At 46.9% G+C, this 25,251-nt stretch overlaps 1 protein-coding gene across 3 annotated transcripts in view; it reads right to left on the reverse strand.

Moving 5' to 3' along the window:
• Positions 1 to 21,669, reverse strand: part of MICALL1 (MICAL like 1) — a 32,472-nt gene extending 10,803 nt beyond the window's left edge. For 2 of the 3 annotated variants that reach the window (XM_077934975.1, XM_077934974.1), the window contains exons 1-9: positions 20,940 to 21,237; positions 13,218 to 13,266; positions 9,822 to 9,963; positions 8,603 to 8,703; positions 6,611 to 6,747; positions 4,527 to 5,092; positions 3,129 to 3,192; positions 1,590 to 1,993; positions 499 to 986 (exon numbers count right to left, since the gene is read on the reverse strand). In XM_077934975.1, the coding sequence (XP_077791101.1) occupies positions 499 to 986; positions 1,590 to 1,993; positions 3,129 to 3,192; positions 4,527 to 5,092; positions 6,611 to 6,747; positions 8,603 to 8,703; positions 9,822 to 9,963; positions 13,218 to 13,266; positions 20,940 to 21,085 (2,097 nt within the window). In that variant the 5' untranslated portion in view covers positions 21,086 to 21,237. Of the gene's footprint in view, positions 1 to 498; positions 987 to 1,589; positions 1,994 to 3,128; positions 3,193 to 4,526; positions 5,093 to 6,610; positions 6,748 to 8,602; positions 8,704 to 9,821; positions 9,964 to 13,217; positions 13,267 to 20,939; positions 21,238 to 21,421 lie in introns of those variants that run through there. The other variant, XM_077934976.1, reaches the window with a different exon arrangement.
• Positions 21,670 to 25,251: the final 3,582 nt, after the last annotated feature.

Here is a 25,251-nt window from a genome sequence, read left to right on the forward strand (position 1 = left end):
CATAACCAGCAGGTGGTGCTAGAGGCGAGAGTGGAGAGCAGGCCAAGAAGTTGTCATGTCTCTGGGAATACAGTGGTACCTTGGTTTACAACCATAATCTGTTCCAGAGGTCCAGTTGTAAACCAAAACAGGTTGTAGCCCAAGGCGCACTTTCGCCAATGGGGCCTCCTCCCCAAAAATTGGTTGTAATCCAAAATAGGAAAACACACACTTCTGGGTTTGACGTGGTAGTAATCTAAAACGGTTGTAATCCAAAGCAGTTGCAAACCAAGGTACCACTGTACGAAGACAGTGAAGCCCTAACTCTGGCTGGGACTTCCTGGCCAGATGCTTTGTTACACACACAAAGATGCACATGGACACATAAAAACTTCTCCGTTCATTTCAGGGACCTTTCAAAGTAACAGAGCAAGGCAAAAAGGTCATTGCTTTTCAAAAACTTGCAGGAATGAAGGATGGGTCTCACGAACAGAACCTAGGAAAGCGACTCCAACTTACCTTTGGCTGTGCTTTGGGTGATGGAGAGCTCCTGGCAGCCGCACCACTCAGCTCCGAGGCCAAGAGGATAGGCGTGGGAATGGCCCCAGCCGAAGGCTTGGGGGAGGCTCCCCCAGGAGAGGTTTTCAAGTTCCCAGATGAGGAGGTTCGGGCAGTCTGTGAATGTCCCCCTTGTGCCTCACTGCCATCGCCAGCCAAATCGCTGGAGGACGAAAAGGAGGAGTTGGCCGAGCTGCCGGGGAGGGCCGTGGGACACTCCTCACCAGAGGAGGAGAGGCGGGGAAGCGGCGGGGCTGAGGAGGAGACGATGGAAGTGGCGGCCGGGACGTGGACTGCGGGCTCCGAGGAGCTCTTGGGCACGGAGGTCTCGTCCAAGTCGTCCGCGCCCTTGGCCAAACACTCAGATGCGATGCTCTCCAGGCTCAGGGCGGGCGAGGGGGTGGAGGAAGACGGCTCCGAGCGGGAGAGTCGGGAGATGGGGTGGTGAGCTGCAACGAGGGGAAAGTACAGGTGAGAGCCTAGTGCGAAAGTGGGGGAACTCAGGCCCAAGCATGGCCCTTTAGGCCTCTCTGCCCAGCCCTCCGAACCCTTCCCATGCCACACCTCCCACTGGCCTTGCTTTGGCCCCCAATTTGCCTGCATGGAATGTGCCCTTGAACTCCAATATTGCCTCTTGATTGTCCATTTGGAGGACAGAGAACGATGTGTGTGCGCAAAACCTAGCCTACTGGTCCAAACGCAAAATTTATCTTTGCTGCCCCAGCCAATCTGGCTCCACCCACCACAAAGCACCCAGGAGTGAAGGCAGCGCTTGAGCAGAAAAAAAGTCATAGCATGACAGAACGCCTTTTCCAGACGGGCCCATTCGAAAGATGGGGAACCTGTGCATCTCCCCTTCAACGTTGCTGGACTCCAACTCCCATCAGCCACTGCCAGCATGGCTAGTGGTCAGGGATGATGGGAGCTTGAGTCCAACAAAGCCCTGAGGGCACCCCAGCCACGGCAAGCATGGCAGGACCAGGCCTCAAACATCCAAGCCATGAGAGAGCTCATTCTTTTCCTTCCTGCCAGACGGCAGGGTGGAGACTCACCAAGAGGGGATGCGTTGGGGGCCCTTGGAGCTGGCCGCTTCTTGGTCTTGGGGCTGCTGGTGGGGGTGATGCCGTACCAGGGGTGAGCCCCCTTGGAGGTGGGCTCGCCCTCACTCTGCTCTTGCTTTGGTGTGCTCTGTTGCGCGACGACTCCCTCCTCTTCCTCCTCCTGCTGCTCTTCCTCATCCTCCTCAAAGGGGTTATACGGCTTGGGCTCCTCCGGAGCGGGCCTGCCTTCCCTGCCTTGTGCTTTCCCTTCTCCGCCTTCAGCCTCCTCCGAAACCCTGGAGGGGCTCTCCTTGCGACTACCTGGCGGGGGAGGGGGAGGGGCCAGCTTCCTCTTGGGCTCTCCCTGGACCAATGCAATCCACGGAGGGTCTTTGGGCCGCGGGCATTCCCCAGTTCTGGCAGGAGAAAATATATGGGGTAAGGAAGGATGAAAGGGGGAGAGTATGAAATGGAAAAGAGGCTCCTCCCAAGCAAGACGCTCGGTCTCTGAAGCCCAAGGCTGCACATATTCCGCAAGTGTGCCACACAAGACCACAAGCTGATACTGAACACAACATTCACTCCTCCCCCACCAAAGCCTAATTTACTTCATAACCCTTTGCTTTTAAAAAAAGAAAAAAGATAGACACGTATACATGTGATTTGAAGGCTGAAAAGCAGAAAGCAGATTTTCTTGTTACTGAATCATGACTTTTGATGTTATGTTTAGAATATACACAGCCCTGGTTTTTTCTCTCCAATCTTTCAGGCAGGAATACTGAGCAGCAGCTTTGGATTCTCAAGCTAAGGATAGTCTGATGCACTGAGAACAACCCTTTCCATCTGTGCTGGACTGGGAGACATCAAGTGACTCAGACATGACCCTAAGCCTTTCCATCTTCCCCTCTATGTGGCTGAAATTGCTAAGAGCTGCTTAAAGCATGATGAAGAGTCTTGTGACACATGGTCCAGGGAAAACTACCTGATTTCTTAGCTTTGCTAGTCCTTAAAGGTGCCACAAGACTCGTTGCAATAGACTAACATAGCTACCCTTTGGAAATCAAGACATGCTGTTCTTCCTACACAGGGTTCACCTGCATGATTTACTATCTAGTCAGCCTTCCCAACTGGGTGCCCTCAATATGTTTTTAAACTCCACCTCCCATCAGCCCCAGACTGCACAGGAAGTGTTCAAGGATGGTGGGAGTTGCAGGCCAACAACATCTGGAGAGCGCCAGGTTGGAGAAGTGTGGTCTACACAGTTGTTTGTTAACTTGCATTTTGACAAGAGGTACACAGATTAAAGGGGGGGGCGCGTTGCTGTCTGTATTGCTCTGCAAGGACCCAGGATTCTCTCTTCAGTAGATTGTGGGGGGGGGGGGGAGAGTGTCACTACTTCAGAATAACAAGTTCTGAATGAGCCCCCATCCCTCACTTAAAACCTCCAATGCATGCCCATCCTGCAGCTCAATTTGCATGAATAGGGAAAAAGGAAACTGGAGGGAAGGTCGACATTTATCTGAGTGTGATTTGCAAGCAAAAGGGACATACCGCTCGGAGGACGTGGGTCTGCCTCTGGGCTTCGGAACAGGAGGACAGGGCTCAGGAGGCCTACCTAATCCAGAAATGAAGAACACAAGAAAGGGTGCAACATTAGGGGCTTTTATGTTTAGGAGAGGGGGAAAGGCAAGTAAGGGAGAACATGATAGATGTGTATACAATTATGAACAGTTTGGAGAAAGCGGATAGAGAAAGGATTTTTCTCCCTCTCTCACAACAGTTTTCAAGCACTACTGAATTTGTTGGAAAATTCAGGACAACATTTAATACTTCTTCACATAGCACACAGTTAAATCTATGGGATTCATTCCCACAAGACGTAGGGATAGCCAGCAAAATAGGTGCCTTTAATGGAGGCTTAGACAAAGTCATGGCAGATTGCCATAATGGCTAATAGCTCTCTGTTTTCCCCCTGTACCGTCAGAGGCAATCTGCTGCTGAATAACAGCTGCTGGGAACCACAAGTGGGGAGACTGCTCTTGAGCTCTAGTTTTGCTTGCAGGCTTCCCATAGGCCTCTGGTTGGCAACTGTGAGAGCAGGATGCTGGACTAGATGGGCCACTGGTCTGATCCAGCTGGGCTCTCCTGATGCTCTTAACATACCCATGTGTCTCATCTCCTAGCAAGGATGTCCAAATCCATTACGCTGGGATAACTTGTTTTTATAGCCAGGGATGAAAGCTCCCAACATGCAGCTGCGCGGCATCTTGCGAAACCTCAGAAACTAGGAAAGTGGCCAAATAAATCTTCTATTGCCTTCTGGGAGCATGACTGCACAGCCACACAGCTCCTTTCCCTCCATCCTGGCTACGGCTCTCAGATCTATGCCCAAGGCACACCCAGCCTTGAATCTCCACGCCCTTCTTTCCATCCACTCCACTGGTCCTTACCAGAAAATCGTGCTTGTGGAAGAAGAATGAAGTATCACACAAGGAGTGAATGCAGTCAATTCGTGGGCACAGAATCCAGGTTATCTGTCCCATCAGAAGGGTATGTTTCACAGGACAAAAGGGCTTTTGCCAAGCTGCCCACTGCTACAACTGAAAGGTACCTCCAAAGGTTTTCTCGTACAACCCCCTGCCAATTGTATTTATTTATGCAGAAAATTCTATACTGCCCCTCAACAAGAATGGCTGCAGTTCAGTTTACAAAAAAGAGACAGCAGGGAATCTGCTCCTGCAACATCACGGGTGGCCACCTACCAGAGATGTTGTAGCAGCAGGTTTCCTGCCTCAGGAGTCTAACTAGATGGCCTTTGAGGTTCCTTCTGTGATTCTAAGATTCCAATCCACACAAGCTGCAAATGAGGGCTCCCATTTCAGTTTGGCTATTGCCATGGTGTTGCAGATGGGTTTTTCACTGCTTCCCTCTTCGCACACATTTCCTTACCATTGGCCAGTCCAGTGCCAGGCTCACTGGATCCCTCGCTTTGCACGTTGGCTCTGGGCTTCGGAACAGGCTGGGAGCTTGGCGGTGACAGGGCAGCTGCTGTGTCTGTGCTCTTCCTGGGGGCAGGCTTGGGCCGAGCTTCCTTGAGCTGCCCATGTTGCAGGCTAGCCTTCTCTTGCATGAGCAGAGGTGGCTTTGCTGGCACAGGAGGTTTGGGGGGTGTTTGGGAGCAGGTTTCAGATCCGGGAGCAGGGGCGAGTGTTTCGTTCTTTGGCTGCGCAAGAGGCATCTCGCTCTCCACTCCATCAGCTACCCTCTCCCCCGTTTTGCCTATCTCTTCCGCGGCGGATGGGTGCTCCTCCAGTATTCCGTTCTCTTCCTCCGCACCAGTGCTCACTATCCCAGCCTCTCCGCTTTCCCCTGCGTGCTGAAGATCTGGGCTTGGTCTGCGCTCCATCCTCCCGCTCAGGCCCAACTTGCCACGATGCTGGGTGCACACAAACGTGCCCAGTTCAGGTCCAGGCTTGTAAGAACCGGGGAGGAGAGTGCTGGAGCATTCCTTACACCTGCCAGAGACACAAGCAAAGCCTGTCACCAAACAGTGGAGATAGGCAAGAATTGCGGAGTTGTGATCACAGGCACCTTTAGAAGAACAAACTTCCCTTTATAGCTTTGCCAAAGATGCCCTGTGACACTCTAGGCTAAGTCACTTAGCTTCTCTGTTTCTTGATTCCCCATTTGTCCACAAAGAAATTACAACTGATTTGCACTTCTAACTCAGGCTATAAGGTTTTCAGAGCAGAGGCTGGTGCTGTCTCTCTCACATGACTTAAACTCAAAAGCAGTTTTGCTCTCCGGGGCTGGATCTGTCTTCCCTTTTTGTGTGGGCAAATATGACACCATAAAGTTAATCAAGTACATTTTATTCCTCAGAGAAAAGGCATATTAAGTAAAACAATCAAAGCTGGTTTGGAAAATGTGCTTCTCACTTTTTCTACACTACAGTCGTACGCCAATAACACGGAAAGCAGGTCACAACTGGGAATGAGAGCGAGACTTATGAGCCTCATGGATTTAGTAGCAGAACATCACAGTAGAGTTCTATATTCCCACACTTGCCCATATTTTTGAAAAAAATGATATGACCTCATCATTTAACCTACAGTAGTGATGTGAAAAAGCCTTGAAGCCCCATGTGTTTCAGTTTTCTTTTTTCTTTTTAGGCTGCTGGGTTTTAGAGGACTGGGTTTTAATCTTCAGTTTATCTGGACATTCTGGCTATTTTTATGCTGGGCTGTACATTGTTTAAAAGTCTGACTACTTTGTAGCTACTATTCACTGGCTGCTGTTGCAATCTGTGTTTTACCTGATGTCATATTTTTGGAATCATCTCTTAGAGAGGACCTTGAGCTGTATCCAATGTGGCAGCTCCACTACTACAAGAGACTTTTGTGTGTGCAATGTCCTCTCCAGCACCCCTTCGTACCATCAAAATCAGCCCTGGAGGTTTGGGGGGACCCTCAGGAGCAGATTCTGGGCGTTGTGGGGAGAAGGACATGAAACAGAAGTCCTCCTATTGTACTGAAATGCAGCCTTAAAAAGAAAGCTTTTAATTTAAATGCTAATTAAAGGAGGACGTATCTGAAGAAGTGTGCATCCACACAAAAGCTTATACCAAGAACAAACTTAGTTGGTCTCTAAGGTGCTACTGGACTATCTATCTATCTATCTATCTATCTATCTATCTATCTATCTATACGAGGACGATATCCTATAAAGACAAATAGAGGACAACCACCAGCCAAGTAAAGCCCCTTCTGCCTGATTCTCAGAACAGCAGCAATTAGGGGACCCACTCAAGTACAGAAGTTTTAGGCTGCTGCTTATTTCTCTCTTTTCATAATGAAGTTACTGACCTCATGGTAGCTAGCAAAAATATGCAGGTAGTGTGTTCTCACAACTCAGAAAACAGAGATGATCTCCGTGGGCTTGGCATAATTAGAAGGCCATGCCTGGCAAAGAAGGATAAGGCTACAGGAGAGCAGGTGGCTCCACTTGGACTTCAGTGAGGAGGAAGAGCTTACCTGAAGCACTGGCGGTGGTACAGCTTGCCATCAGCCAGGTAGCGCTGGACCAAGTGGACGTGTTGTTGGCAAGCTGCGCAAGTGCTGCTCAGGGTGGTTCGCTGGGACTGCTCCGCCAGGCCTGCAGCATCCTCATCCTGTGGCAACAGAAAGGTGGTGTAAGAATGCCTCCACAAACAAAGAGATTCTGACATTCTTGGGACTGGCCTCAAGAGAACTCTTGTCTAGCACAGCAGAGCCTCAAACCTGAAGAAAGATCTATTCAGGTACTAGGGTTGCTTACCAACTTAGGGCTCCACTGTGCTGCAAATTCCTGCCCCACCCAGTTCAAAGTATTAAGAAGTGACTTATCCAACATCCGCAGCCCAGATCTCAGCAAGATGCTCTGGCTCTCAGCCAGTCTTGGAATGAATGGAGCATGATGCTCTTTCCTACGATGACTGCCAAGGAGGAAGAGGGGAATCTTCCAATACCAGTTCAATAATGTAAAATTCTCAACAGCTCATGGGAACTACTAAATCTCTCAACAAGACCCTTGAAAGAGGCACATATATAGCTTCCAGGTTACAATATTCTTTTCAGAATAGAAGCCATATCTTGACCTTCCTTCTTCTTCAGAAATCCAGTTGTTACCTCCAATTGGTTTGCATTATCTGGCTTATTCTCAATTTGCAGGTAACTGGTTTGTTTTCTGTAATCAGGAGTGGCCAAGCAGAGGTGTACATGCCACATCCACACACACACACCAAAGCAATTTTCTATGGACTCTGATATTACACACACACACACACACCCCGCAACCCTTCTGATTAAGTTATGGTAAAAGGTCTGTCTACATTTTCACTTGTAAACATGAAAGTTTCTGAGTTTCAGCAGAGAGGCATGCTATACTCTCTTTTGGATTTTGAATGTATTGTTAAGCCTGAGCAAATGTGCTGCACGACTTTGCAGGATCCCTAATTCACTGTCGCCTCCTTCTTCGCGTGCATGTTTCCATTCCTCGGATGATTGCAGGCTTCTGTGTTATTGTTTGACATGATCATGTGGAACTGTTGGCAGTAGAAAGTGTTATACTGAGAAGTCATGGAAGAAGCCAGTACTTTGTCTTCATGCATTATTGCTGACTGGAGAAAGACAGGTGTTTATCATACAGCAACCCTGTCCAGAGGCAAGATCTGTTTCACAGCCTCTATGTGCAACTGAATCCTAGTTTGAAATGTGCATGACAAGGTTTAACAGGTTTGCTATTTGCCCTGGGCAAAAATGTTGACCCCTGTCACGGGAAAAAAGGTTGTTTACAATAGAATTGTTTTTATCCCAAGGTGAAACAAGATATGTAGGGCTGATATCCTGTAAACACAGCAACCACTGATGTGAGTTAAGGGATAGTTATTTCAAAATACTCAATTATGTTAAAAAAAAAAAAAAGGCCCTCGGATATCAGGAATAACAGCAACTCTCTACACCAAACCTGCACAATTTACAACTCAGGTATTGTGGCATTCATGGTGCTCAAACACCCCTTTTTTGCAATCCCTGGCAGGTAGCATAAACATAAGGTTTAGCAAACCCTTACAAGAGAACCTCTAACCCTATAGATATTATTGGACTACAACTCCCACTCTCCCAGACCATTGGCCATGCTGCTGGGGCTGATGGGAGTTGGAAGACTAACAATACCTAAAGGGCCACCCCTGCCTTTGTGGGCTGTTATTAGTGGCACAACGGCTGCATTGAACTTTGTGAGTAACACCTGCTCTATACACTGCATTCCCCTTCCTGAAATATACATATCTCTGTGCCAAGTGCAGAAACAATATAAACCCTGCCACAGTAACCACAAAAGGAGAACCGTAAATTCTTCAAAGCTGAAGAGGACAGAATGATCAGCCATACTTTTTGAATCTATTGCTTTTGGAAAGAATCAATTCAGAAACTGGAACCTGAAGCAGGTTAGAGACATCTGACCGATTAGAGGAGCAGGCTCAGTACCTTGGGTTCTGATGTGGTCTCGGAGGCAGGCACAGGTTTGTGTGCTGGCAGAGTAGGTGAGGAGGCAACTGCAGGGTGCTTCATAGGCGGGAGGACTCTGGCTGCAAAGACAAATGGGAACCAATCCATGATGGTGGCTGATGAGTCAGTAAAAGACAGAAGCCCTCTTCAGGTGCTCATCTGAAAGCATGTGGGCTAAAAGTGGACATGGGACAAGTACATGTACCCAAGCACATCTCTGAACACAAACCAGAGGGAAAGTCAGAAAAGGGAGTCTTAATGTGTTTAGGTGAGCGTGCCTAGGCTCTTTGAGATCAAGAACCCAGCTAAGGCAGGAGAGGCTCGTGGGGAGGATTCTAGGCCTGTTGGGTGAACGCATTTAGAATCTCCAGACTTTCCCTCTCAACATGGGTCTGAAGCAGAGCTGGTAAATGCAGGGACACTGGAGATGGATTTGCATATCCACCCCCACCCCTTTTAGCCTGTATGCTTTCAGGGCCAGAAGTTGTGGACAATCAGTGCATTTGACAAAGTGGATTTTCTCACTTTGCTACTGTCTCATAGTTGAAAACACCTAGACAGGGGTGGAAGCACACAGCCTACATGAGTTTCTGTTCTTTCCGGTTGTTGTGGGCAAACTATTCACCCCACTCCTTTATACTTCAAAGCTGCGATGAGCCCTTAAACTCAGCTTTCAGCACAGAGCCCAGAAGCATTAAGCAGCAGCATCATTAAAGCCATGTGCAGTTCTGGGGATCTGCAAAATCTGGCAAATTAGGAGCAGGCAAGTGTTTTGTGTCCTGCCCCACACCAGTCTCAGGAAGGGTGATGGTGTATTGCTCCCAGTATGGTACTTCGGAATCTACTAACCCACTCACCAAAGGCAAGCATTTCATGCTCATGGGTGACTCAGCAGCTGAACTACAACTCCCATCAGCCCCAGCAAGTATGGCCACAGACAAGGGATGGTGGGAGTTGTAGTTCAGCAACATCTGGAGGGCTAAAGGTCCTCCACACCTGCTCTAGGAGAAGGGCATAGATTCATCAAGCTTGGAGAAGTCAGTGCTCGCCACTGCAAACAACTTTATGGACTGCAAGCGAGCAAAGGTGCCAATATTGTCATGGAGCGGGGGGGGGGGGGGGAGCACAACTCCTCCTCTGTGTCATTCAGATCCCTGGAGGGGTAACTGTAGGAAATGCCCCGCTTTGGAGCTCTCACCTTGGTTGGGGTTGTTGAAATGGTTGTAATACTGAGAGACGTAGGTCATGATGCTGAGGCAGTCGGGGACCTTCATGGAGACCATGTCACTGGGATCCAGCAGGGCAGGGATCCCCAGCTCTTGCTCAGCCACCTCAAAGGCCTGCAAAGGCAACAAAGAGCAGACAATCAGGAAGCGGAAGCTGACTCCGAGAAAGAGGCAGGCATGTACCACTGGTGGAACAAAACAAGGGCAGAAGTCGCCAAGTAGAAACTTGCAGTACAGAAGGAACTAATAAGGAAGATGACACATATTGGGACCTAGGCCAATCATACCACCTCTTTCCATTGGCATTGCTACCAGTCACAATGACTATGTTTTGCCTCCACTGTCAGATGCAGCATGCCTCTGAATGCCAGGGGATCACAAGTTGTCGGGGATCACAGGCTGGGAGAGTGTTGCTGTGCTCAGGTCTGCTTTCAAGCTTTCCACAGGCATCTGGTGCCAGAAGAGGTGGGCCTTTGGCCTGAACCAGCAGAGCTTTTCTGTGGTTCACCCCTGAAATTTCAGCAAGGGTCCAATGATCATTTTCACCATTTTAGTTTAACACCCGCCCTTCCAAATTTCTCTCTTTCTCTCTCTCTATATATATTACACAAATACACACACACACTTTAATTGGGAAGAAGTTAGTGGCAACAGAAGTGCCCCTGCCAGGGTATGGCAAAGTGAATTTCTCCAGTCATTAGCAATTGCTCAGGGACAGAGAATGAAGCAGAATAGAGATGACGACGCTATATTTGCTTCCAGCATGGCCCATTAGTCAGAATTTGGACTCTGACCAATTCTCAGCTGCACCACAGACTTACTGGGTGACCTTGAGGCTCTCTCCCTCAATCTGAGAATGTTGGCGCTTATCAAATATAAAGAATAAACCATATTGTGTGGAGTATATTTTATTTATTTGTTTGCTTAAAATTGCTTTCTCCCATTCCCCCCCCCAAGAAATATGTGTTCAAAGCGGTTGCAATCAATATACAACATAAGACAACAACACTGAACAAAACACTAGGAAGAGATGCATATTAAACAAATACCAGTCACACAGAAATGGGAGATTTGCCCACCACAGCAGTAGGAACCTAGGAAGCTGTTTTATACTGAATCAGACCATTAGTCCCTCTAGCTCAGAATGGTCTATGCTCACAGGCAGTGGCTCTCAAGGATTTCAGTCTCTCCTAGCGCTACCTGGAGATACAAGGGATCAAACTTGAAAACTTCTGCTTGCACAGCAAATGGTTCCATTTGGTCTTGGGATGGGAGTTTAAACATGGTAAGAAAGCCTGGTACCATGACTTTAGTGCCAAGGGAAACATAAAGGCAAAACTTCAATAAAGGCACTCTTGACTAAGTATGCCTGAACATTTGTACGTACATATAGTTTGCTCTGGCGTTTTCCAGAATGGAACCACAAAGGATTATGTCAGAACCAGCCCATCTCCAGCAGAAGTCTGCAATTACATCAACGCTTGTTTGCCCAGCTGAGATTATTATTTACACTTGCTTGGTATCGCTGGCAGGCCACAAAGAGAAATCTAAGCACATTCCTCCACTGTCATGGCAAGGCCGTCATGCTGGGCTGCATATTTGGGTCTGCAAGTTTGCTGTGCAAATGTGGAATCTCATATGCTACCCTGGAAATCTGAACTTGATTTCTGTTTTTAAGGAACAGAGTGGAGGGTGGGGAGAGAGTTTCTAACAAATACAGTCTGGTTGCAACTAGTTTTATTCAGTCTGTTTGAATAAGGATGGAGCTGTACACTGACCACATTCAGATGGCCATATCTCATCTTAATAAGTCACAGCCTCCTTTGGGAGGAATGGTGGCATATGACATTAATAAATAACAGAAAGAAAGAAAGAAAGAAAGAAAGAAAGAAAGAAAGAAAGAAAGAAAGAAGAGGAGAGAGTCTTTGGGGCCTTTGCCCCATCCTTCACACAAGCAAGCAAACATGTCAGGGAGTCTTCAGTTTACATCTAGTCAGCATCAGACTGTCTAGAGAGACAATGGAGTGCGCCTCCGAGGGTGAAACCAAACTGCTGTGTTAGCAGCACCAAAATGATCTCCCTGGGGCACAAACCTGGGCAGTGTGTATGGAGGTCCTGGACTGCCCAGACAACAAAACCCCCCTCTTGGCCTCGCTGATGTGGTCCAAAGGAAAGCAGAGCAATATGTTTGGTACCAGCTTGGCTGCAGGAGTTGCCAGAAGGAAGCATATAAGGCACCATCCAACCATCTTGGGGACTCCAGATTTGTCTAGGGTTTACTCCTTAGCTTTTTCTCCTCCCAAAGATATCCCACAACACAACAGAGGTTTAGGATTAGAGTTTTCCTCTTCCTAGATGGGTTTCCTTCCCAGGTTGCCAAGCCCCTTCTGCCCCTCACCAGCTTAGTAACGTTCATTAAATTCCATGGCTCTACTCTGATTAAAACTTAGCTGAAAGGTTTCATAATTCCAGCTTGTTCTGAAGCTATTAACCATAGTTTCCTAGTTCAGACAAAATGGGAAACTACAGCTAACGGTTTGATTGTTTGTACAAGGAAGAAAGGATCCTAGAGTCTGTGTGTGCAGCCAAAAGTCTAATTCGTATTTCAGCTTATTAATCTGAGATAAAATCATACAAACTGCCTAAGTGAACACATTCTTCCTTCTTTTCAGTAATGGCTGCTTTCAGTTTCATTTCTGCTCCTTTTCCTATACAAACCAATTCCCTTGCCAGGCCCATCTCTATCCCGGAAACATTAAGCAGCTCACGATCCAAAACTTTGGTCCACATGCATTGCATGCATCCATTTAAACTTTACAGAAAACTGAAGGTCCAACACTTTCCAGAAGCAAAAGCTTGTAGTTACTGGACAAGGCAGTTCACATTCATCAGATGAAAAGGGAACATCTTCATTTCTTTATATAGACTGAACAATTGGAATTTGCAAGCAAGTGAATTGCAGAACCCGGGTACTTAGAAGAACACAAAAACAGAAACACACAAGATCATCCTGGTGGGCACAGCAGATGATCTTTTGGGTGATTGTATATTTATTATTAACTAACAACTGTTTGTATTTATTTATACTTCAATATCTTAACTTGCTGGATATCAACATATTTATATTTAGGTGGGAAGAGATAAGAGGGATAATCCCCTCGGTACTTCAAGAAGTGAATGCAGCCATCAGAAACACAATCATGCAGCCAGGGTTGGAAAGAGTTGTCAAAATATCTGAGTGCCAGCATCGTATTTTCTAGACACCTGGGCAACCAGGCACCTGGGATTTTTTCAAACCCTGCTGTAAGCCAGAATGGCGTCAGAATTAAGTGAAGTAATCAAGAGGGAAGACAGAGGCGGGGACTCACCAAGCGGTTGTTCTCGTATACATTGTCCTTGGAAAGCGAATTAAAGTCCCTGAAAGGAAAAAATAATAATAATAAATAAAGGAGGTGTTACAAGAGGAGCAGGAAGCACAGTTCAATCTATACCAGATCACACATGAGATTTGAGAGGCAGCATCTCTGGGTAACCATTAGTATAGAGACACTTCAAAGCACACTTTTCAAACCACAGAATCTTTGTAGTTTAATTGTCCTTGATGTTATAGGCAGGAAAAGAAAGCTTCCGACTACGGCATTTTACAAAACACAAAGGCAGGAAATGCAGGCCATAGAACCTCGATTTTAGGGTGACCAAAGATAAAAAGTGAGCTTTGGTTCTTATTATTATTTTCAAAAGAAAACCAACACTTCCACTGCTGCTCCACAAAGGTACTGTACAGTTCTACACCAATAGTTCTTAGCCAGCGCACGTATGACATTTCAGTCTACCCAAATAGGAATATACCATCATGTGGACTGCTTCACACATGACATTTCCCCTAGCAGAGGGCTGCTATACGTCCGAAATTTTCTGGACATATCTGGGATTCGTCCGTTGGAAATAGCATCTGGGCACAATTTCCCAAAATCGGTAAAAATGTCAGGGAAAACCCGGGTGTATGGCAACCCATGTCAGAAGTGTTGGGGTTTTGACAAATTTCCTTTTAAAAACAGCTCAAAAACGTCAATTTGGGGGGGGGGGGAGATTTTGGCCAAAACAACAACAAACAAACAAACAAACAAAAACCTTTGCCAAAAAGACTCAACAACTTTTTTGAAATATGGCAACTCTACCCTAGCATCCTGTAGTTGAAGAAAGACTTTTGTGTACAGCAATGAACAGCATCATAGGAGGAGGCTGTGGTTTGCCACACTGTGAAGTAAGTTAGTGCTTCCACCTAAAGGGGGTGGGGTGTAAGACCATTACATCCAGAGTCTAAAACTACCCAGTGGCACTTAATTGCTAATGGTGTGGACGCTTGTTCAGCAAAAGAGGTAACATTTGCCAAGATTTCCAGTACCTTTCGCAAAGGAGGAACCTTAACAAGCTAGGGCATGATCTGCAAATGTCTGAGTTGTTGCACATCCACCATAACAGCAACCATGATTGGTTATGATGGCACCATCTGCCCAATGATCTCAGCAATTGTGTATGTATTTTAAACCCTTAATTAGGCATCTCCATGCACCTGAGATGAAGTCAAAGATCACAGAATTGTAGGGCTGGAAGGGACCCAGAGCGTCATCTAGTCCAACCCCCTGCTGCTTCATGTGCAAGAAAACAAGCACTTTGATTAAGGATGGGGCTAAGCTCCCTTTCTTCACATGGATTCATTTCATCAGTTGCACAAGGGTTTTATTTTTAATTTAGTCTGTTCTCCTGCTACCCTATTCAACCCTGCAAAGCAAAGAGTTTTAGCACTTACATTCTATGCAACGTGTCCTGTGTTAATTTATGAATTGCAGACTTAAGGATAACAAAATCTAACTTTGACTGAAATCTTATGAATACGTTTTCAGGAACTCCATATGGCTAACTTCCTGAACAAACATATGTAGGTCTGGTCTATGCATGTCTTTCTTTTCCTGTTATTCATGTTACTTATAAAAACTGCCAAGTAAGAAGAGTTTCAATTTGTGGGCCCTACCTAGCAATGCTCCTCACACAAAACACAGAGCGAACTTTGCCATCTCACTGGCATATTGCTGAGTGAGTACCCTCAAGAGAAAAAAAGGTGTACTTTTTTAGCCTTATATGCAAGTCCTGGAAATAAGAGGGACCTGAGAGTATAGAAACAGAATACATTCATGCCATTCCGGCATTAGAGTAAACATTGCTTTTTATGCACCGCCCAGTATCATTACTGCATCTGTTTCAGGGATGCCCATTTCAGGCCCCCAAAAGTTTGATCTGCAAATCAGCCTAAGCAAACCTAGCTAGCACGGTGTGGGTATTCCAATTACTGAGGTGACCTCAGTGAAGAGCCTTCTGGCCACTGACTAACTACTAGATCCTTCAGGGCAAGATGGAATATAAGGCACTCCTGTTCTGCATGAGCTTTCCTTGAGCAACGTAAGCTTGCTGAGCAATAGTGAAAGAGGGAGGGAGGCATGAAGGAAAAGATGCAGCTGGGAGCAGCAGCTCAGAAACACGGACTGAAATGCGCTAGTTATAGCCAGAGTCGAGGAAGTTCACAACTGGATAATCAAAGACATGTGAAGCTGAACATTCATTTTTCTCCAAGAGGACAACACTTTTTTTCTCATTTGAGCAAGGTTCGTGCATTTCCCAGCAAGGCCTCTTAGCAGTGCTGCTTTTAAGCTCATCCATCCAATGGAGACTCAACTGCAGGAACTACTCACTAAGAAAGGATGGGATTTCAGCACAGATACGGCCAGGAGGGGCTCGGCTCAACGCTGGAGCGGGTTTAGGCAACGCAGAAGCAAAAGTGGGTCAAACGATACTGCAAGCTTCTCTCTCTGTGCTACTAATAATCTTAGAAACCCACTTTGAGAAGTGAGAGGGAGCTGATGGCCCTTAATCCCTATCCCGTACCACAGACGCTGATTTCTCTATATCCATCTTTCCCCCAGGTTGGCAGCACAGAGAGCCAGGCAGCGCCTCTCAGGAGCCAGGTTTAGCCCAGGGCCTCTGGCTGCTAACTCTAAAGCAGCAGGGATTTCTCTTTGTGATTTATTTGTTAATCTCAATATGAAACACCTCCTCTGTCATCATCTCACATGCAAAAAAATAAAGCATGGGAATGATATGCAGCCAGGACACAACATTGACTAGCTGCTTGTATATAAAAGGAGACTTAATGCTTAGCATGTACAGAGGCACCACAGCCCAGAGAAAACTTCACTGAGCCCAAGGATGGTATTAATACTGATATAGGAGAGAGAGAGACCTCATTGGTCAAATCGAACCAACACGCAACTCACTGGCCCGGGGTTTGAAAAGCTGTGTCTGATCCCAGGCTCCTCTGGTTCATTGTGTAGTCAGGGGGGAAAAAGCGACTACCCTGAAAACAAAAGGGCAAGGCTTATTCCAAGTGCGAGTGAATGACAAGGAACATATGGGTTGCCACACATCACCTTCACTGAAAGGCCACAATGAACAGAGAGGGTGGAAGGGGTCTATCATCCTCTTCCTCAACCCATATCTGGTTCACCACTAATGATGTATATGAAGGCAGTTTCAGTGCCCCCTACAAATAGAGCTGTGTGTATTCCACACTGGTGCACAGGGAAGGGGAAAATAACATACTTCAGCTTCCTTGGTGCCTATACTTAAAAAAAATCAAGTTCCTAGTCCATAAGATTGTGAAGATATGCTTAAAAGCATGTTGACAACTCCTGGTGAAATCTCAGGTCAAAATGACTGCAAGATTTCACATGGCCAATAGGCAGGATATTCCTCCCCTATAACTAGCGCAAGCTGAATAAGTCAGTAAACATACAGACTAAATTACGCAAAATAAGAATTAAAAAGTATTCTATTCAAGTCACAGAAATCTTTCCTTAGTGGAGTTTTGATTTATTTAGTGGTAGTGCAGCTGGGATAGCTCAGTCAGTAGAGCATGAGGCTCCTAATCTCCGGGTTGTGGATTCAAGCCCCACTTTGGGCAAAAGATTCCGGCATTGAATGGGGGTTGAGCTAGATGATCCTCACCGTCCCTTCCAACTCAACAATTCTATTACTTTTTACCACACAAAGCCCTGATCATATGGTCTGTGTAAGCTGTGGCAATGATTAATAGCACAGCTGCATGTGAGCATTCAGGGCTTTTATAGAATTCACTGTGGTCTAAGCAGATTCTTTGAGTTCTCCAAGGCCTCAACTGAAACAGCCAGTCCATGTGGAGGACCTTGCAACCACAGCCAGAACCCATTAATATGAAGGGAAGGAGAGAGGGTCTGCTTTTGATCTGTTTGAGTGGTTCTTTCCACTCTTAGATCCCCTGCTTCCAAATCAAGGCATACTAAAGTGGTTAAAATGATTCAACACTCCCCTTAGATGCTGCTTCGAAAATCCTTTCTTAACGTGCCATGTCCTTGTAAGGTCCTATGTGTCAAGTCTGCAATATAGTTCACTAAACTGAGAAGTGCTTAGTTAGACCATCTGCTAGAAAAGAGATTTATGTCCTGGATATTTAGCAGCAACGACTTCTGCTTAATGGGATAGAAAAGCTGTTTGGAGAAGTTTGCCACTGCTGAATGTCGCTCTTCTGACCCACTTGTTCAGATGCTGGCTTAGGCCACATGCTCTTTAAACAACTGCTTTTTGGACCCTTAACAGCTGCCACACACATCTAAAAAGTGTATGAATTGTTCACTGTTCTCATGCCTGTCTGTCATCGCACGTCAATGTCACACAGTACTGCATGGAGACCCTTGGCAAGAACTTCTCCACCTGTGAAGATAGAACAATGTCCTAGCAACAAAACCTTGTTTGCTACAGGTTGTGGGTTACTCTCTCGCATGTGGTGTGGACCTGTGCTAAACCAAAGCTGATTTAATTAGCAGCTAACCTTCTGTATCTACACTGAAAACATCTCAGAATTAGAGTAGAAATCACCAAGATAACGTGTTAGCACAATTCAGTCTCCATTCTGAAGAGTAGCAAATGTTCTCATAAAAAAGGGCCAATCATGATGATGATAATATAACACACATATAAGAAGGGAATATTTATTTTAAATATTCTGCTTTTCTTCTGTTATGGAATCCAATGCAGGATACATAAGGTGCCCAAATGGTCACCTATCCAGGCAATTGCCTAGACTTTCTTAGACTTCAGCAAGTCTCATGCACTTTCAGGTCGCACCTTGGCACCATTTACATACATTACCACAACAAATTATCCTTATGGCTTTGTAAGGTAGGCCAGTATTCTTGATTCCAAATAGCAGAGAGGGAAGGGCCTGAAGCTGAGAGACTACTGGCTTGTGTAAGGCTGTCTTGCAAGAAAATCAAAACCAGAGACTTCACGTGTTTCTGGAAAATCTACCCCAGCAATCTGTCTCCTGCAGAGGTCAGTAAAATGCCCTGGGAACCTCTGAGGCAGAGCATGATGAAAACAAACCTACTGTCCATTACTGTTGCCATCAGTAGCCCTGTTCTGCCACCAAAGGAGGTGTGGCTAACAGTAAAAAGACCTTCTTGGTAACTACTCAATTGCTGAATTCTCTCTCCCAAAAGTTCAGTTGGCCCTTTTGTTCATAGTTTCCCAGTTGACAGACAAGACTTCTTTTAAAAAAATGATGGTCAAGTTTTTAATGAGTTTTAACTGTATGTTAAATTTGTTTTTATAACATTTTTACTATTTTCAATTTCTATCATATCTAGACTGTTTTTGTTTGTTCCAAACTACCATGTTGTTGTTTAGTCGTGTCCGACTCTTCATGACCCCATGGACCAGAGCGTGCCAGGCACTCCTGTCTTCCCCTGCCTCCCGCAGTTTGGTCAAACTCATGCTGGTAGCTTCGAGAACACCATCCAACCATCTCGTCCTCTGTCGTCCCCTTCTCCTTGCGCCCTCCATCTTTCCCAACATCAGGGTCTTTTCCAGGGAGTCTTCTCTTCTCATGAGGTGGCCAAAGTATTGGAGCCTCAGCTTCATGATCTGTCCTTCCAGTGAGCACTCAGGGCTGATTTCCTTAAGAATGGATAGGTTTGATCTTCTTGCAGTCCATGGGACTCTACCATACGGGTCCTAATTCAATATTTTTTTTAAAAAAAATGCCATCCCCTGTCTGCAGCAGGGCCCTCTAGATACTGCTGGACTCCAGCTCCCTCAGCCCCAGGCAGCATGGCCAAAGGTCAGGGATTATGGGGCTCGTAGTCCAGCAACATCTGGAAGGTCATGTTTCCCAGTTCTCACCTACATGGTTATTTGAAATGCTAGTTAATTTTTAAATTTTTTATTTTAAATTAAAACCTTTGCCAAGTAAGACCTGAATTTGAACACTCTCAAAGCTCTACATAAGGAAGTTTCCTGTTGAAACAGCACCATTTTTTCTCCCCAGGCACTTAATCAGATCATAAGGAAGCAGCAACCAGATGCAACCGTCCATTGTAATACAAGCACAGAAGTCACTGAAGGACACAAACTAGGTCACATTCATCAATCTCTTGCTTTTGTCTATGGATGTTATTCTCCGGTGCTGCAATTCACAAGTCATGTTTATAAATAGTAATATGGAAGGAAGCAGCACATTGTCTGAGACAATGCAGGAAGCTTTCAAAATGAGATTAGAAGGTGAAGTATTAATTACTACACTAAATGGCAACGATAATACTGAATTGTCAGGAGAAGTTGGCACTATCACATATTAAAGGCAACCTGTCTCTCTTTCTAGAAAAAGGATCAATCAGTTTGCAACAACCAGGTGTGTGATAAAGAAATTCCACAGTGTACTGGGTTAGATAAGGAAGCTGAACCGATCAAAGGTTGCACATGAATCTTGGCATTCAGATTTTAAGACGGCACCACCAGCACCCCAATAATCAGATGCCTCTCTTTGGCTGGAAAGCTCCTCTATGATTTCAGAGCAGCTATGCCAATGGCAGTCTGAGGCCACCACTCCCATCAGAGCAGCCCAAGCAAAGAGGAGCCCCATTATCAGGTTCAATCTGCTCCCTCCAAGTCCTCTTTGATAAAGATGTTTTCAACCACCTAACTAGACCCCCGACTTCAGAAAAACAGTCTACAACCTCTCTTCCTTGATATGGGTTGACGACTTCGTCTGGTATTCCCTTATATATGGGCCTAGTTTGCACGTAAAACTATGGCTTAGCACGAATGATCAATTACACAAGTCCCTCCCAGCCTAACTGCAGCCATAGTGCTCCTCTCCCAGCCCTAATGTACTACCCATAGTTAAGTCATGGTTTGGCTTAGTGTCCCATCCAGACTCAGGCTTATGGTTTGTCTCCCGCTCTCAAAAAAGAGAGTGTGATAAACCAAAAACAGACTTTGGTTACAACGCACGGTGCCTCTGCAGCAAGACCGAACCACGAGACCAGGCTCAAGCATAACACCATGGCTTTGCTCGCTGTAGTACAGCAGTTGCGGCTATGATCTTGGGTCTAGGAACTTATACGTCTGCTTGTTCAGGCTAAACCATGGTTACACGCAACCTGGGTCATGAGATCACCTTTAGGCAGATAAATTACTCCCACGTTTTAACTACCCTAATCTCTATATACAACTATGGGTGATCAAAGAAGGATTAAAAGGGCGGCCTCTCCTTCCAGCCTTTTCTAGGCTCTCATTTTTGAGGCGAGGCCCTAATTTGTACTGGCAACTGTAATGAGCAAAGGACAGAAGTCACTCAGGATCAATGAATATGGAGCAGAAGGGTGTGCGCTTGAGTGCCTCTTTCCGTTGACAACAAGGCTTCCCCTCCTACCTGCCAGGTGTGGCAAACCTGGGCTCCCTCTCCTCTTTCCTAAGGAGTCTAAATCCCACTCGAGGGCCACCCCACATCAACCCCATGGCCAGGGGGCTTCCTTCAATCCTTCTTTCTCTACGGCTTGTTCCGCCCTTGCCCTCTTTTCAAATCTCCATTCCGCAGCCGCAGAGGAGTCGTCCCCCGGGCGGGCTGCTTGCCCAGGCGAGAGCGCGGCTGCTGGGCCTAGTCCCGGAGGGGGGCGCGGTGAGGTGGGGTCGGGGGTCTGAGGCGCTCGCCCGGTACTCACAGCAAATCAGGCCGGTTCCTATGGAGGATGGCGCAAAAGGCCAGGCCGTCCCGGAAGGAGCTGCTGAGGTCTCGGATCTCCACGCCCGGGTAGCCCTCGCACTGGCGGCGGCACCAGGCCTGCAAGGCGCTGCGGGGCCCCGACATCGGGGCGGGCGACGAGCCGAGCAGCGGGGCGCGGGTCCAGGCTCAGGGAGCCGCCGCCGCCGCCCTCGCCCGGCCGAGGGACATGGATGGGGCGGAGAGGCAGCCGCGCCAGGCTGGCTGGGCGCGCCTTGGTCGGATGCGGGCGGCTCCTGCGCGGCTCGAGGCGGGTCTGTGCCTCCCAGCCCGGCGCGGCTCCTTTGCCCCGTGCTTGGGCGGGGAGGCTGAGCTCCGGGGCCCGCGCTCAGGTTCCCTCTGCCGGCTCCCGGCTCGCCTCCTACCCCCGGGGGGCGCCTCCTTCCTCTCTCGCCCAGCCACACCGCCGGGCTCTGCTCAGACCTGTCTCTGCCGCCGCCGCCGCCGCCGCTGCTTCTCCGCCCATGATGATGATCCCCGCGCCGACCCCACCGGAGCGGTTACTCATGGAGCGGCCCCGGGAGAGAAGCCCGTCTGGGCCGCGAGCTGGCGGGCGAAGGGAGGTGCGGCGCGGCCGCCGGGCTGGAGAGGAGCAGGAGGGCATGCCTCGCTCCCGGGCAGCCGAGAGGGGACGGACTCCGGCAGCGGAGCGCGCTGGCTGGAGATGCGGCAGTTTATTTTTAGGAACACCAAATGGAGCTTCCATGAGCAGAGGCAGCATGCCGCTCAGCGCCAGCTGCATCCGCGGGAAACGGGTCTGTGAGCTTCCCGGAAGCACCGAAGTGGCTTCTGTGGGAAGCGGGATATTTGGTCTAGAGATCGGGGGGGGGGGGGGCAACCTTTGGTCCACCAGGTGTTGCTGTACTACAACTCCCAACACTCACACCCCGACCATCGGCCTCTGTTGGCTCGGGCTGGTGGGAGTTTTGAGTCCCTTAGTTGCTTCAGGTTCCCCACTTTTGGGGCTAGATGGGTTTTTGGTCTGCTCCATCAGGGCTCTTCATGACATGACGCTGGGCTGGAGGAGACCAGGCATACAAGCAAGAGTTTGGTGCTGAAGGATTGGTAGTTGTGGCAGGGAAGGCCTGAGCCCTGGAGAGTTCAGCGGTCCTCCTGGGAATGCCAAACTCAAATCTGTAATATCACACGCCCCAGACACAGACTGAGTCCTGTGGGCTAAGCTGATTTTCTGTAAAATGATGACTGCCTATGGCCATACATAGGTTACCTGTTTCTGAAATGCCCCCAAATAAGAGTATTAGGCCCTTTAATCTATACATGAAGCTGAAATAATACTAAAGCCTGCCTCCTTTATTCCTTACAGTTACTAGGGTAAGGTTACCAGGTTTTTTTCAATGAATCCAGGGACAATTTTCAACTTCAATGGATTTTGTATGGGGACTGATTTGTACATCTGGGGACTGTCCCCAGGAAATGGGGATGTCTGGTAACCTTACACTAGGGGAAAATGGTATATGTATCTACTATTCACAGCTCTAGGGTTCTGGCCAACCAATGCAAATGTTTTGGGAAAAATCCAGCCTAGATAGTTGCACCTAATTCCCTTTGCAATCAGTGGGATTTAAGCAGGTCATCATAACTAATTTTTTCACATGGATTCTCATGGGACATAAGGGCAACTAGTTTAGTTAGTCTGGATCCAATTCAAAGACTTGTAAGCATATTGGACCACTTAATTTCAGGTTGTCATTTCACATTAATTTACAACACAAATACTACCTGCCTGGCACATATTATTGTTGCAGAATCTGGAAAGCCTGAATGGCCAAGGGGGAAATCTCTCTGGGAGAACTAATTATCAGAAGATGGTTTCTGGATGCAGAGATCTCTCAGAAATATTTGGGGCTGAAAAAGCCATCAGTGTGTGTCAGAAGAAGAAAGTAAGTTAAACCATTGTCTCTTGCTTCCCTTGGGCAGGTAGTGCTAAAAATGGTTGCAGAGAGACAACAGCAAAGAGAGGAGGCACCCAGTGAGTTGCAAGGTGCAACTCTCTGGAGTGCCTGTGCCCCCAGATATGTTCTACCTGTATAATGGTAAATAAGCAAAATATTGCAGAAACACAGTTTCCAGTTCTCCACTCACACACATACCCCAAACGAAACCGAACTCTGGCAGTGCTCCTTTTTTAACTACTCACAGTTCAGGGAAGTGAGGAGCATGTGACTTCTAAAAAGTTGCTGAGAATTGCCTGGCCTCTAGAGCTGAGCTAAATCAGAGAGCATTACTGCAGAAAAAATGTACAAGTGTGAAGGAAGAAAAAGAGTCACAAGTGCCATGTGTGAAGCCTTTGGCCACTTTCAGACTCTGGTTATTTTGCAAGAGGGATTCAAGTACAAGCTGGAAATTTAGGTCTGTGCAATTTAAGTAGCTTAAAGTGCTCTGTTGCCCTTGCACAATGAATTCACTTTAAAAAAGAGACAACAGACTTCTTGTGGTTAGGGAAGTGTGCCCTTTGTGGTCTGCATGCAGTCTATGGCTGCCCAGTGCATGATATGTCTGCACAATGCTATACCAACCTGTAGGGCATTTCTTTGCAAACTGCACTGAAGAGCCAAGCTGGTCTGTACCAGCCCAACCAGCCTGGCAACCATAGCCTGAGCTTTCCAGCCACCAGTGGGGAAAGGGGGCAGCTGTAGTAGTGCAATACAACTCCATTCCACTCTCACCTGGTAATCCAGTTTTTCAATGAAATAGTCAAGTCAGCATTCCACAACTTGGTCCTCAATGTGCTCTTTTTGTTGTCGTCCCCTTTTGTATTTTTAAAATCTGCAAACCTTGGGGTTTCCCCCAACCTCCAGCAAGTGTATGTGTGGTACCGTTGCCTATTTTGCCTACATAAGCCAAGAATGGAGAACCTCTGGCCTGGGAGCCAAATGAAGACTTCCAAGGCTCTCTCTGCCCCTTGGAACTCTCCTGAGGCCACACCTGTCACTGATCTTGCTTCAGAGGATAGAATGAATATCTGACCCAGTTTCTCAGGGAAGGCTCTAATAGAGGAGGCAAGGGAGGGGGGACCCATTCATTGATTCTTACAGTAGTTGGTTGTCCCCAAAACGATGCAGCAAATAAACTTCTTGATGGCTCAGGCTAAAGTTATCAAAATTCTAACTCCAACCCTCCCATTAACACTCAAGACAGTTGCCTCACTAGAACATGCAGAGTTTGTACTGCCTGTTTTTTGATCATTTGAATGCATCTGAAAGACAGAAATTTAGCATCGAAAGGAAGGCCGTGTTTAGCATATATTGCTTCTTGTTTGTTTGGCTTTGGACCCCCCGATGAAAAACCAGGACTCTACTAAAACTGTATAAATCTACAGAAATCACATACATTATGGCATTAGTGAGTTCCAGTTGGCATCTTTCAAAATGTCGTTGCCCATCCTCTCTGGGAATGAAAGAGAAGCAGATTTTGGTCCCACGCTGTGACACTAATGAATGTGCATATTGTTACATGTTCCCTGCTGCCAAGCATTGAGAAGTTCCAGGGACAGCACTACAGAATTAGTTTCTTTTGAATGAGAGAGCACAGGACTATTGTGGCATCATTATTTTTTTGTAATATTTGCTTTTAAAACAGATAGGCAAGGCAAGCATAGTGGAGGTGAGAGCTACTAATCCTCCATGAAGTCTACAAAAGGTGCAACTTTACACCAAGGATGCTTCAGCCAAATCAACACACACTCTGCCTCTGAAATTCATACTGCAGAACTGGCTCTAAACCATTTCACCTCAGTATCTGCTGGGAATATTCCATTCCAAGGGCTGGAGAGGGAGACCCAGCTATTAAGGAGCATTAGCATTCATGTGATCAAAAGTCACTAGCCATTCATTTCAGAATTATCAAAACCAGGCATAAACTCAACAACATTGTGTAAACCTCTGGAGGGCTAAGGTTCTCCACACTGAATTAAGCTAAGGAATATGATTGAAAGAACCACATATTCATCTCTTGCTTGCCCATTTCCTCCCAACACTTTCCTCAGTTTCCCTGTCTGTATTTTAGCTTGTAAGCCCTTTGGGGCAGAAACTTGTCATACATGGTTCTTCTTAAAAGCACCATATTGCTAGATAAAATGATGACGATGTGGTGAGAAAGGAATAATTAATAACAGGAACAATACCGTTTGTCCCCCCCCCCCCCAAGTTTGATATTCTGCTTGACGGTAATAAAACCTCAAATAACATAATGTTGGATCAGTTGTTTGGGAAAGCAAGCACGGCTAGTCCAAG

Source organism: Podarcis muralis, chromosome 10 (genome assembly GCF_964188315.1).
Source record: "Podarcis muralis chromosome 10, rPodMur119.hap1.1, whole genome shotgun sequence".
NCBI lineage: Eukaryota > Metazoa > Chordata > Lepidosauria > Squamata > Lacertidae > Podarcis > Podarcis muralis.